The following is a 12,839-nucleotide window of genomic DNA, read 5'->3' on the forward strand; positions in this document are numbered from 1 at the left end:
GAGGGCCATTAAATGACTTGTACAACAGCAGCAAGTGTGCAGCATATTCAATACACCCCTTGTTGCATGTTTTTTTCTTGTTGCCACAAATGTAATCATCTGTGCTGGGAGCACAGATGCACTGACAACAACCCTTCCTTATTCCTCACACTCTGTATTCTCACAAACACAAGAAAACCAAAGAACAACCACAACTTCAAAATAACACATGGGTAATTTTGTGAGAAAAATATTTTATCATTGCAAAAGCATTGATAATATGGCAGACCTACAGCATTTGCATGTAATCAGATGGTAAAAGTCAACAAGGTTAGCATATATTTGTATAATCTGATTAACTGTGCTGCTGAGTGATGGATTTGGTTGTAGCAGACACTTTATGCTACTGCAGTACACTGATTTTTTGGCTTTGCTACCTCCCAGCCTCTGAGCTGTGTGATCATCTCACTCAATTATGTCAGTGCTCATCTGGCCCTTTGCAACTTGTCCACCAGAGTCCCCCCTGTGTAATATATCTTATAATATCCACACATTCACCAATATGGATGGGTGATATGATGGTAAAATGCATGGTAATTTCTATATTTATACAGCAACGCTGGGAGGATTCTGCTAGAAGTGGTCTCAATGTCAAAAATTCAGTGATAGCGGGTGGATTTTGATACTACACAAAATTCTGCTAAACATGTTTCATTGTCAGTGTTGTTTGGTTCTATCAGTTAATTTACAGGTGTTTTCCCTCATTCTGTCTCTTGCTTCTTTCTCCTCAAGCCAGGAGAAACAGAAATATGTACTCCATCACTCCCACTGTGTGAGGGTGTTTTGGCTGCCAGTAAAGAAATGGGAAGCGAATTCCTCCTCTCCAGTGCCAAGCTTTACGCAATATATGATTCACTCTAAGGGCAAAAATTGTGAATTGACTAACCTCTTCTCTGTGACTGTAAATCCTGCTCTTCCTTTTTTCCCTGCATACAGTACATGCACATACTGTATACTGTACATTAATAGATATAAAAAATACATCCCAACATATATTTGTGAAAATCTCTAAATCATATGTTCTGTTTGTGCAGGCAGAGTACAGTAGTGCTCCATAAAATGAGATTAGCACGGTTTCCCACCATAAATGTGAGACTAGAAGGAATACAGCGGTATCTGTGTGGGGGCGGGGAACTAATCTGCAGGACAATAACACAAGGTTGCTAGGGATGTGAGCACAGCGGCAACACTGATAAATATGTGCTGGACCTGTTGGCATCGTGTAATTGCTTGGATACTGCCACACAAGTGGAGGCAAGCTTTATCAACTGCCTTAGCAACAGCAGCGTTGTCTTTTCATTTTGTGTGTGCGTATGTTTGTGTGTACACAAGGAAGAAAATGAACAGGAGATTAGTGGCTACATCTAAGATAGGGACATATTTTGTTTTTACTTGCAAACCCCTCAAAATAAGTAATACCTACTTGTGATCCCCTGTTGCAAGTATACATGCACAGAATAGGAAATCTGACAAGATGATGATTTGTGTTTTCTTTATTTGCGGCTACAGATGTTTTTTTTAATTTCTTAAGATGAAGGCATTTATCACAAAGATCCAAAGTATGATTAAAAATATGTACATTGGAGAGTCCCCGCCTTCAGACTGGGGCCTACTGTGTTTTTTCTTTCAGCAGAAGGACGCACAACAGCACAGGTGACACTTCACTCAATCACCACACAAATATTACCTTGTGTTCAAGGTACATGCTATGTTAAATAACAGAAATTCAAATATGGGACCAGACCAACTTTACCTAATAGCTGTTACACATGCATCATTAACACGATGAATTATGTCTGCGAGAGAGTGAGCGACAGAAAAAGAAGAAAAGGGAGCAAGAGAAGGGACTGCAGCTCAGCTTCACTGCCTGCTCAGCAAGAGCTATTTTTAGATCCTGAGAAACAAAGAAGCAGAATCGCCTTTCATCCCCCCCCCCCATGTAACTATGTTGTTTCACCTCCAAATGTGGTACTTGAAGACAGTCTGCATTTCTTTGTAGCTATGTTTAGGCCTAACCTCAAATAAATACAAATGCCTGTCCATCTGCCCTTGAGTCTTTTTTCTCATCCTGCTATATTTGTGCACGTATTCCTGCTGTCTTAGTGTATGTAAAAGGGGCTGTTATTTTTTCAAGGCTAAAGACAAGGGTATAATTAAAGGGGAAAGCACCTGAGCCATGAGACAGGAAGGAGATCTTGTATTATACTGTGTTCTTGCCATCAGTGGATGGGGCTTGGAGGAGGCAGTGAATGTAAAGTGGTGAGCAGTACACACTTCAAGCAGAATCTGATCTGATCTCACAGGGGTTTGGCATGCAAAGCAGAATCTTTTATGTACAAAAATCTGATACATAAAGGTGTGCACATGCCGTCTGCAGATTTTTGAGCATTTGTCCATTTCAGAAGGCTCAGAGAAACTACCAACACAAGTTAACAGTGTTTATTTTCTCTTGATCATAAGATAATGGGTTTGATGAATTTACCTGCAAATCTAGTACATTCCTATGGCAACAATAAAAAACAATGATGAAGGTGTGACTATTCTTTGACCAAACATTTAGAAAATAAAATATCTTACATCTGCAAAATAAACTGATAAACAAGGGTTTGCTCTCTTTAATGTGCATCTTTCAGGGGGGAAAATGAGTGGGAAATAGTCTGTTGTGGTACATCTACTAATAAAGAAAAGTAAAGATATAACTTTATACATTCATTACCAACACATTGACTAAACTGGCCTTTAGCAAGGTATTTGTCCACACCTAGTAACATATTTTCAAATAAAATTTCACAAATTTACACTTCACCTCATTTTACCAAAATAAAGGCATCACTCCTAAAAAATCACAGGCACTCCACTTAATCTGTTGCTGGTAATCAGTCAAAGAGGAACCCTCCCACCCCAATTTATCTTTCTCCAGTTTCTGAGGTTGCAGAGACACCTTGTGGCAAGAGATGGCAAAGTTTTCTAGTCACAGTGTTTGAAGTGGTGGCCTCCAAGTTGCCCATACATAATGTACATTTCTGACATGAAAGGCAGAGGTGTTTGAAATAACTGCTCCTGAATTCCTCTGTGGATGTGCAGCAGTGCCTGCAACAAACATAGCGACAGGCCCACAGTCGAGCCAGTCAGAGTCAGTTATTTGGAGGTACAGTGGAGATTCATTGTGCTGGACCAACTCATTTTAAGCATGTTGGCATTGTACAGGGAACTCAGATTACTAACACAAGTATGGCAGGCATTCTGTTTGCTTGGTGTGTGTGGAGTTTAAATAAGAGGTAGCCAGCTGCTGTCCCCGGGAGCCCAGACCATGTTGGAGAGCCACTGCTGACAGTTGTAGCCAAAAGTCTGGATTATCATAACAACACAGCGACAAGAGGTAGGACCTCACAGATTGTACATATTACCACTGCTATTTCAATTTAGCACACACTAGTCACGCACAAAAGCTGGGGCTTATTGTAATTTGGATGTGAAAAGACAAGAGATTATTAAAGGCACCACAGAGAAACACTGACTGTGAACACAGATAGCACAGACCATGTGCTAAAAAATGATCCAGCTCACAATAGGAGGGTCAGCACACAGCACATAGCTGGGAATACAAAGGAGTTCTAATCTCATACATGTGAAATTGATTCATAAGGGCTCAGCGTGAGGGCTTGTGGGCTTTTTAGATTGATCTGCAGTATAAGATGGCTTTGGAGATTTCACTGCATACAGTGCCTTGATGAATCTTAACTGGATAATAATCATACCATTGCTGTTTTTCACTTCTGTGTTTGAGGAACAATAAGACGTAAACAACTGCAAAATACATTCAATTATGAATGGGTGACTGGGTTTTGACATTGTGTACAATAATATGAACTGCATGGACAATATGCTTGAGACATGCAGTTTATAATGCCTTTCACTGTTCACAGTGTCCAGTTGCCAGTGTGTGCACCTCAGGTAAGTGTTTACTGCTCTGTTATACCTCTGTGGGGTGCTGTGCAGTGGAGCATGTGACTTTTTAAAGGTACCAAACACTACAGGACACCTGACAGGGGAGCAATAATCACTGGAAGGACAAGGCAAAAAATACATCCTGAGACATTCTTCATCAAAGAGCATGTTGATAGCAGGCCAGGCTTTGAATTCAGTGCAGTTAAGCACGCAAGGGGGAACACCTACTAAAACAACATTTGCAGGATCAAAGCTGAGCCTTCAAACCTAGTCTCTGTGTGTTTCACTTTTATGATGTACATGCAATGTGAGCTCAATAAATCCTAAGGAAGTTACAAATAGTCATATAAGATCTTGGACGGATTATGGGCACAGACATGTAAAAGGCCCCCCACCCCTTCTACATAGGAGCAAGACACCCAGACTGAAAGAGACGCAAAGAGACACAAAATGACTACAAAAGACATGGGCGTTCTGTGTCTCTTTTTGTCTCTTTGTGGTCGTTTTGCGTCTCTCTGTAGTTGTTTTGTGGTAATTGTGCGTCTCTATGTAGTCATTTTGCAGCTCTTTTTGGTTGTTTTGCATCTCTTTCCACGTGTAAGATAACAACTCTACCACATGCCAATTTGGTTTATCACTCATTCAGTCACGTTTTCAGTCTCACATGATGTGAGAGAGGAAGCTGGAAGCAATATGAAACAAGGACACACCCATAAAGAATATACAGTGAGGTCGGCTGATCCCATCTGCCTCTGGCTCAGGATATATAGTTCATTAAACTGATAATAGGAAAATCTGAACAATACGTTCCTGCTGGGGTAAGCAGTTTCACACCAGTGCCAGCCATGGAGCACCCCCTCAGACACACAAAGACTGTCTCCCTCCAGTGCTTCATGTGTTGGCACTGCAGACTCAGAGGCATTGAATAGGCAGTGATATGAAGAATATATATATATCCAAAATCAATCTTTCAAGTTGGTGACTGTCATTCAGAACCAGTGTAACAAAAGAGTTTCCCCTCGGGGATCAATAAAGTATTTCTGACCTTGATGCTATTTCTGATTCAGTTTCAGCCATTTCACTTCAGTAATGTCAGATTTTCAGGGGTCTCATGAAAACATGTTTTTTTATGCTTCTAATGGACACAATTTCCACCACTGTCAATTTTGATCATTGAGAAAATGTTATTGTTTGCGAAAATAGCAAAAAACGCTTTGCTAAGGCCAATCTGGAATGTGAAAAATATGTATTGTACATTTTGAACATTTTGTTTAAAGCTTTTAAATGAATTTCCTTCATTTGAAACTAACTTGGAAGGCCCTGCAAGGTCAGGCTCAACACCGTGAGACTGCCTATCTCGCAGCGTCACTGTCCATTCCATATACGTTATTAGGGAGGAAGTCACCTGTCACCGTAAAGTCCAGCCTACATGGAGCATGAGGCACAGCTCCCAACAAATTTACTGCTATCAAAGCCCTTTAAAAGCTTGAGCCTGACTGTAAAGTTGGCACAAGGAGTAACAGTTTCTGAAAGTGTGTGTGTGTCTATGCTTAGCTGAAATCAATAGAGTTATATGTGGAACTTGAGGCACTCGAGGGGCAATGGTCAGCGTGCTTTTATGGAGGAGAAAAGTTGTAAGACAGAACTTAAAATTCATGTAAGTGTGACTCTTTGTTGTGGGTGTGCATGCAAAATCGTGTGGAATGTTTCGAGGAAAGCATAAACCTAGATAACATTTTTGGTTTCCTTCAGATTTCTTTTGTCACACTGGGGTTGTCTCTGCAACATTTCCCCTAAGCAGCTGGGAATGTAATATGATGAGGAAATTACTCATATAAGAGGAACTTATTGGCTGGTTTTGTAACTATTCTGCTCCTAGCACTCTGGCAAGGTTGTTATCCCCCATGGAATGAAAACAGCCTGCTTATTGTGCTTACATGTCAGACGACTGGATGATTGCTACAGAAAGTCCAACAATATAAAATCTGGTCCATTCTGTACTGATTGCTCTGCATCTGAAGGGGAGTAAATAAACAATATGATTTGATTGTTGATTCCTACGTGATTAATTGGTATTTCTTATTCAATTTTGACCCACGGTGGAGCACAAGGCAGTGACATCACTGTTTTATTTGAGCAAATGACCACACATAACTAATAACGTGGCCGTGTAAATACGTTCTAAATTGTGTTTTTGAATAAATGCCTGGCAATCTCAAGAGTGGGTTTGCATCGACCCTCACCTTAACGCTAACCCTCGGCTGACCCAGAACAAACTATTCATAATGTCTCCCTTTCCCATTCATTTGCATCTGAATCAAGGCTAATGTTATTTATGGGACCCAAAGCTGCATGTGTAGCATTGAATGCTGCGTTTTCTGCAAATGGTAGGACTTTCAGAGAGCGAAAGGAGGCACATGCAAGGTGTTGTTGTTGTGCCAAGAGAGGACCCAATGACTTTGTGTTGACAGCAGAAGTGTTCAGGATACAGCAGGTAGGTTTTTCATGAGCGCCTCATCAGCATTAACACCTTTCATCTGTGGCTATCTGTCATCTTGTTTACTCTTTGTTCTTTGTGTTCAAAATGAGATGTTTACCTGGTGGAGTCCACTATTATCAGGGGTGCTTCCTGTCCCAGCCCTGCATAATACTCTGATAATCAGGAACTGCTGTTTGCAGGGTTATTGGGAAAGGCATATACTTATACTTATTTATTTTCTATAAAGCCGGACATATTTACAAACGTTTGACAGCAAATATGCACCAAAGGTAAAGTATGATTTGTTGTCTTACAAATTCAGGTCAGATCCAGGTAGTGAAAGTTCAAAAAATGTACTCTTTTGCTTCAGGACAGCTAAACAGAAAACTGCCTATAATTCGCAGGTCTTTTCGGCAATCTTTCCGTTCCACTTCAGCAAACAAAGGTGGACGTCGATCATCAGGAAAAATGTTCTTTGTGGCAGGGGCCAAAAATACAGCAGGATCGGGCAGAGGAAATGAAAGGAGGTAACAGGTTCATACCAATTCAGGCTTACTAATTCACTTAAAATGCACGATATTTGCACTGTAGCTTTAAAAAAATATAATAATGACTCCTCATTTTCCATCATCAGGTCAATCTACCAGAAATTTCGCGAGGTAGATTTACTGGACAAGAAGAAGACAGTGACAGCTCTAAAGCCCGGTGAAGATCGGGCCATTCTCCTGGGACTTGGAATGATCCTCTCTTCAGTCATGATGTACTTTGTCCTGGGGATCACTACATTACGCTCCTATGCAGACAGGTACAGGCCTGTTGTTACACCCTATAAAAGAGTTAACGGATATTTCTGTCAGAAATATGTTGTATTCATCAGATGTGCTTGTTGACAAACTGCTTCAGTGCTCTCTCAACCTGAAAATTGTAAAATGAAATTATACCCCTAGCCGAGTTGATTTCATACCATGAGATCCCCAAAATGTTTTCTGCTTTGTTTTGTATTAAACTGGCTCTTCATTTAAATGTCAACACAGTGTGTGGACAGAGGAGGGTGTGTGTGTTGTACTCAACTCCACGGTCACAGCAGACATGAACTGTTCCTACAACTGTGGGTCAGACTGCTGGAGAGTCTCCAAATACCCCTGTCTGCAGGTCTACGTGAGCGTCAATAACACGGGCCGTGTCAGCCGTTTATCTCACAATGAAGAGACCCAGGACACCAGCTCTGAAGTGAGTACAGTGCCAGGAGGGAAAATACTGAGAATTACTGAACCGTTTCATATGTTGACAACGGCTGTCAGACGTTGGCCGGATTATAGACTTACTCTGCTGCTCCCAATTCAGAAAATGTTACTCGATAGGATTTTTCCTGGTCAAGCTCAAAGATGATACATGAAGGGTGATGTGTTCAATAGTGTGAAATAAAAGGAATGTAGCCCCTGCACCAACACAAAAAGTATGATTGACTGATTGCCCTCTAGATAACCTCAGTGTCCTTCAATCCTGTCCTTGCAGTGTTTCTATGTACCCAGGTGCCAGAAGGACAGCATGGCCATGCATGTCATGATTATGAACATCTCCGAGCGCCTGAAGGTGAACCAGCAGGTCCCCTGTTACTACGACCCCAGTGAGCAGCAGGAGACGGTTCTCCTGACCCGGCTGTATGACCACAGCGCCGTCTTCCACTCGCTGCTCTGGCCCTCCTGCATGCTCACGGGAGGAGCCCTCATCATCGTGATGGTGAAGCTCACACAGTACCTCTCCAGGCTGTGTGAAGAGATAGGGAAGATCAAGAGGTGAAATGACGTGCAGCAGCTGTGAAAGCCAAGCACAAGTTGGTTTGGTGATGGACATATGACATGAAAGGTTTGATTGTTTTAACCAAACGACCTTGCTGTGACCTCTTGCAAACTTTCCTCCACGGCTGAGACATTTGGATCAGCTGATTTTCACTCCGGATCGAGGATGTGACTGTTTATAAAAGTGAAGTGAATGTTCCAAGGCGAAAACTGACTGACATGTAACTGGCTGTTATACAGAGAAAACTAACTGAATTTTGCATGGTGACAAACATTGTAAAATGTTTTATGGGTACTTATCACACTTAAGCACGTAACCTTAAATATGGTATATTATGAACTTGTGCTTGCTATGTCACATATGATATACATGACAACACCAACCTATATTTAAATCGACGGGGAAAACACTGCTGTCTGTCCAAAAATGTCCTCTATGTGGTTGTTAGTGTTGAGGAATGTCACAATTTTGAGAACTTTCTCAAACTTTCCTATATTTTGATAATCATATGTGATTGTTTTCAGAAACAATAACATGTTCTTATTTGATATCCACTATCTCAGCGACCAAACAATGTGTAGGTCTCTCATAATGAAATGTCTTTCATGAATGAACATAAGGTATACATAACCTGACTGTCTGTCATGATGTTGGAAAAGCTAGTCTGGAAATTTAGCTCACCAAACCACAATGAACATATAAAGGCCTAGTATGTTAAAATATTTTGCACATTCTTCTTTCTCACATTTTCAACATTATTCCATATTTCAGGGTCACAAGTTTACACGTCAACACAACAACTAATGCATCCACCTCACACGTTATCTCATGGATTAAAACAACAATTTAATGCTACAATTGTGGTGATTTTGCAGTGGCACTGTACTAAGCCACGTGGTTCTTTGTGATCACACACTGTGGCTCTACAGCTAAAACAAATGATATTCAAATGATAAATGAATCATCTCCCTAGGATATTTGTACACTACAAAGCATACAGAGAGCACATATCTCTGCCAGGGTTTCGCAATCTTCTTAAACTAGTTTGCTTATTCTGAAGCTAGAAACGGGTTTAGAATGTTTTCCAGACCTGCATTAAAACACACATACTGCTGATTGGCACTATGCAACGGGCATTAAAATGTATTATGTTGCTAATGACTTGTTTATTTGCCAATACTCATAATAAGCAGGGAAACATAATGTCCAAGGTGGCAGTAATAAAACATAATATCCAATGGAATTAATGAATCATACATCTATCAGTAATACTTTTTCTCATTCCACGGTTTCTCTGGGGGCTCCATCCACGCACAGGCTGGTGAAAGAGTTTGCTTTGGGCTCTGCATATGACTGGCTGTAGCAACAGAACAACAATGTTGGCACTGTTTTTCCTCATGTGCTCGTTAGTGGCGTTTAATATCGAAAGAAACAGTGAACAAGTGGTTTCTCTTGAGCTCCCCAGTCTGATCTCATGACAAACTGCTTTCTCCACCATCTAACTCACCCTGTGTGGGAGGGCGGTCCATGATGATGAGCCTGCTAGCAGCCCTCGAGCAGGCTAGCGGTGTGGAGCTAGTGTGCTACCAAACTGTGCAGTTTATTTTCGGGACAGCACGATGAGGAACATCATGAAGTATTACAGACTTATTCCACTACAGCATATTGACAACATCGCTGGAAGCTAGGGGCGTCTTTTCTCCACTACAGCGGGTCTGTCCCGACCCCCCCAGTATCATTGTTTGGATGGACTAACGTTAGACCTAGCACCGCTGCTTGAGACTTCCCGAGCGGGCACGAATGGGATCTACTCAGCTAGCCGCTGCTAATGATTGTGCTGGCTGACTTGCTTCGCGGCTAACCGGTTGGCGCTAGCTATCTGACACAGGTAGCTTTATATTTGTTTTTTTCGTGTTTTGCTATGTGTTCGTTTTTACTGTTAACCAAAACAGCGACCCAGTTACTCACATGACAAACTGTCGGGTCACACCTTTTATTATAGTAACGTCAGACTAACAATAGCTTATGTATCAGTCGAGGTTTTAATATCGTAAATGACCATGATATGCTTAGTGAACTTGGCTAGCATGGTTAGCTAGCTAGCTAAGAAACAACACCTAACGTTAACCCACCAAGCTGCTGCACAACACAAACTAGTCGAAGTGACTGTCAAGCCCAGGCTAAAAGCGAAACCTTAGCAGTGTTAGCCACACCTGACTAATGTGTTGGTAATGTTTTGTTGACTAACAAGTTTGTTTACATGATTTTTGAAGTCCTTTCATTCGACATCACATTAATCGGTTCATTGCTGCCCTCTTTTAGTTAGCATGAGTTATTTTAACACCAACTTACTAAAGCGAAATATTTTTATGTCTCTGATGCGATGACAAGTTATGTTATCATTATGTTAATTGATAACGTTATAATAATTAAAAAACGTAGTGACATCTTTTATTACTGCAAGTTACATCGTTAAAGTTAGCCAGCTAAGTTGCCAAAAATGTGTTGCTACCGCTCGTCTGTCAAACTGAACGAAAATCACTTTACATAATGGATATGTGCACTATGGTGAGCTCAAAAACACTAAAGTAGTATACAGTGGTCCTATAGGTATTCCCCTGTTGTATAATTCCTGAATTTGTATAACATTTTTGGAAACCCAGTTACCTCCAAGAGTGTGTATTTAGCACGTTTATGTGCTGTCACTATGCAGCTCTACTATCACTTAAGCCAAATATTCACCACAAGCGTTTTGCATTGTTGTGCACAGGTCAGTGGTTTCTTATATAATCCTGTTTCCTTTTTTCTTACAGTTGGTTGACATTGCTCATCTGATAATTACCAGGCTCTGAAAAGAGCGGATTTGCTGGCACAACCATGCCTCCCAGGCCGTCCTCAGGAGAACTATGGGGGATGCACTTGATGCCCCCCAGCATCCTAGTGGACTGCCTTCTGCCAAATGGCATGATTCTCACGTTGGAGTGCCTCCGGGAGGCCACACTGATCACAGTCAAGCATGAGCTTTTCAAAGAGGCCAGGAAGTACCCTCTTTACCATCTGCTGCAGGAGGAGAGCTCCTACATCTTTGTCAGTGTTACACAGGAGGCAGAGCGGGAGGAGTTTTATGATGAGACCAGGAGGTTGTGCGATCTCAGGCTCTTCCAGGCCTTCCTTAAAGTCATTGAGCCAGTAGGCAACAGAGAAGAGAAAATTCTCAACAGAGAGATAGGTATGGTTCTTGAATTATTATGCAGTTACAAAACAACCTACTGTACATTACAGTAATGTACTGTAACAACCGTTGGCCTTGGCAATGTCATTACCCACAATGAGGAGGATTAATATAATACTGTTGGCTTTAACTGGTCACATATTTTGTGTTGTGTTGCACTGTATTATGCCATGGCTCACATTTCACATCATTGAAAAATGCAAAACATCTAAATACAATATTTTGAAGTTAAAGGACATACCACTCATTTTTATTGAGCACATTTTTTTCCTTTTAGGTTTTGCTATTGGAATGCCTATATGTGAGTTTGATTTGGTGAAAGACCCAGAAGTGCAGGACTTCAGAAGGAACATTTTAAATGTTTGCAAAGAGGCTGTGGACCTCAGAGACAGTAATGGACCCCACAGTAGAGCTTTGTACGTATATCCTCCCAATGTAGAATCCTCTGCAGAACTTCCCAGGCACATCTATAACAAGCTAGATAAAGGTAAGCCATTTTACTCTGTGCAGCAAATGTTCAGTGTCTCTGTGTATAAAAAATGATAGCATATTTCTTCAATTTGATCTTTTATTTTCTTTCCCTCAGGTCAAATCATTGTGGTCATATGGGTTATTGTGTCACCCAGCAATGACAAGCAGAAGTATACCCTGAAGATCAACCATGACTATGTGCCAGAGCAGGTGATTGCCGAAGCCATCCGTAAGAAGACGCGTAGCATGCTGCTCTCCCAGGAGCAGTTAAAGATGTGTGTGCAGGAGTATCAGGGAAAGTACATCCTCAAAGTCTGCGGCTGTGATGAGTACTTACTGGAGAAATACCCTCTGAGTCAGTACAAGGTAATCTAATTTAATCTTAGGCTAACTGCATCTGATGCTATTGTGCTTTGAGGGGAAGAGTTCCACTTCACATCAAATTATCATCCAACACAAATGTACTCGGCATTCATGACATGAAATGAAATTTCTGAGAAAATGCACGGCCTGTAAAATGTGCTGACTCAATAGACAGTATACATCACACTATATAAGTACAAGGTACTGAATGTTTAATTTGTTGCTGAGTTGTATTGTAGTTGTAAAATCCAATCATTTACATGTTGATAAACCTAGAAATTGTATGAATGGCTTCAAAATGTCAAACGGCATGAATATATTCAAAATGTCACAATCAGGGCTACTTCAAAATGTCACTTTGTCTGTCCTCAACAGTACGTGCGCAGCTGTATCATGCTGGGACGGATGCCCAACTTGATGCTAATGGCAAAAGACAGCCTGTATTCCCAGCTGCCCATGGACAACTTCACCATGCCGTCTTATGCAAGGCGAATATCCACAGCAACG

The 12,839-nt window shown here is 41.2% G+C and overlaps 2 protein-coding genes across 5 annotated transcripts in view; both read left to right on the forward strand.

Annotated features, from left to right (window-relative positions):
* The first annotated feature begins 3,150 nt into the window (after window positions 1-3,150).
* Window positions 3,151-9,488, forward strand: kcnmb2 (potassium large conductance calcium-activated channel, subfamily M, beta member 2). 4 transcript variants are annotated; one of them, XM_044218979.1, is made up of 7 exons: window positions 3,153-3,418; window positions 3,966-3,993; window positions 6,379-6,481; window positions 6,871-6,993; window positions 7,101-7,271; window positions 7,501-7,696; window positions 7,982-9,488. In XM_044218979.1, exons 4-7 carry the CDS (start codon window positions 6,935-6,937, stop codon window positions 8,264-8,266), a joined length of 711 nt encoding a protein of 236 aa, XP_044074914.1. In that variant the 5' UTR covers window positions 3,153-3,418; window positions 3,966-3,993; window positions 6,379-6,481; window positions 6,871-6,934; the 3' UTR covers window positions 8,267-9,488. The 4 variants fall into 4 exon arrangements, with proteins under 4 accessions (XP_044074912.1, XP_044074914.1, XP_044074911.1 ...); XM_044218977.1 differs by having other exon boundaries at window positions 3,151-3,418; window positions 3,966-6,756; XM_044218976.1 differs by having other exon boundaries at window positions 6,379-6,993.
* Window positions 9,489-9,803: 315 nt separating this feature from the next.
* LOC122886592 (phosphatidylinositol 4,5-bisphosphate 3-kinase catalytic subunit alpha isoform) overlaps window positions 9,804-12,839 on the forward strand; it is a 13,662-nt gene continuing 10,626 nt past the window's right edge. Inside the window, exons 1-5 of the mRNA XM_044218971.1 lie at window positions 9,804-10,154; window positions 11,080-11,495; window positions 11,776-11,985; window positions 12,085-12,335; window positions 12,708-12,839. The exon at window positions 12,708-12,839 is cut by the window's right edge and continues 114 nt beyond it. Of these exons, the coding sequence (XP_044074906.1) occupies window positions 11,144-11,495; window positions 11,776-11,985; window positions 12,085-12,335; window positions 12,708-12,839 (945 nt within the window). The 5' untranslated portion in view covers window positions 9,804-10,154; window positions 11,080-11,143. The remainder of the gene's footprint in view (window positions 10,155-11,079; window positions 11,496-11,775; window positions 11,986-12,084; window positions 12,336-12,707) is intronic.

This window comes from Siniperca chuatsi, linkage group LG13, assembly GCF_020085105.1.
Source record: "Siniperca chuatsi isolate FFG_IHB_CAS linkage group LG13, ASM2008510v1, whole genome shotgun sequence".
NCBI lineage: Eukaryota > Metazoa > Chordata > Actinopteri > Centrarchiformes > Sinipercidae > Siniperca > Siniperca chuatsi.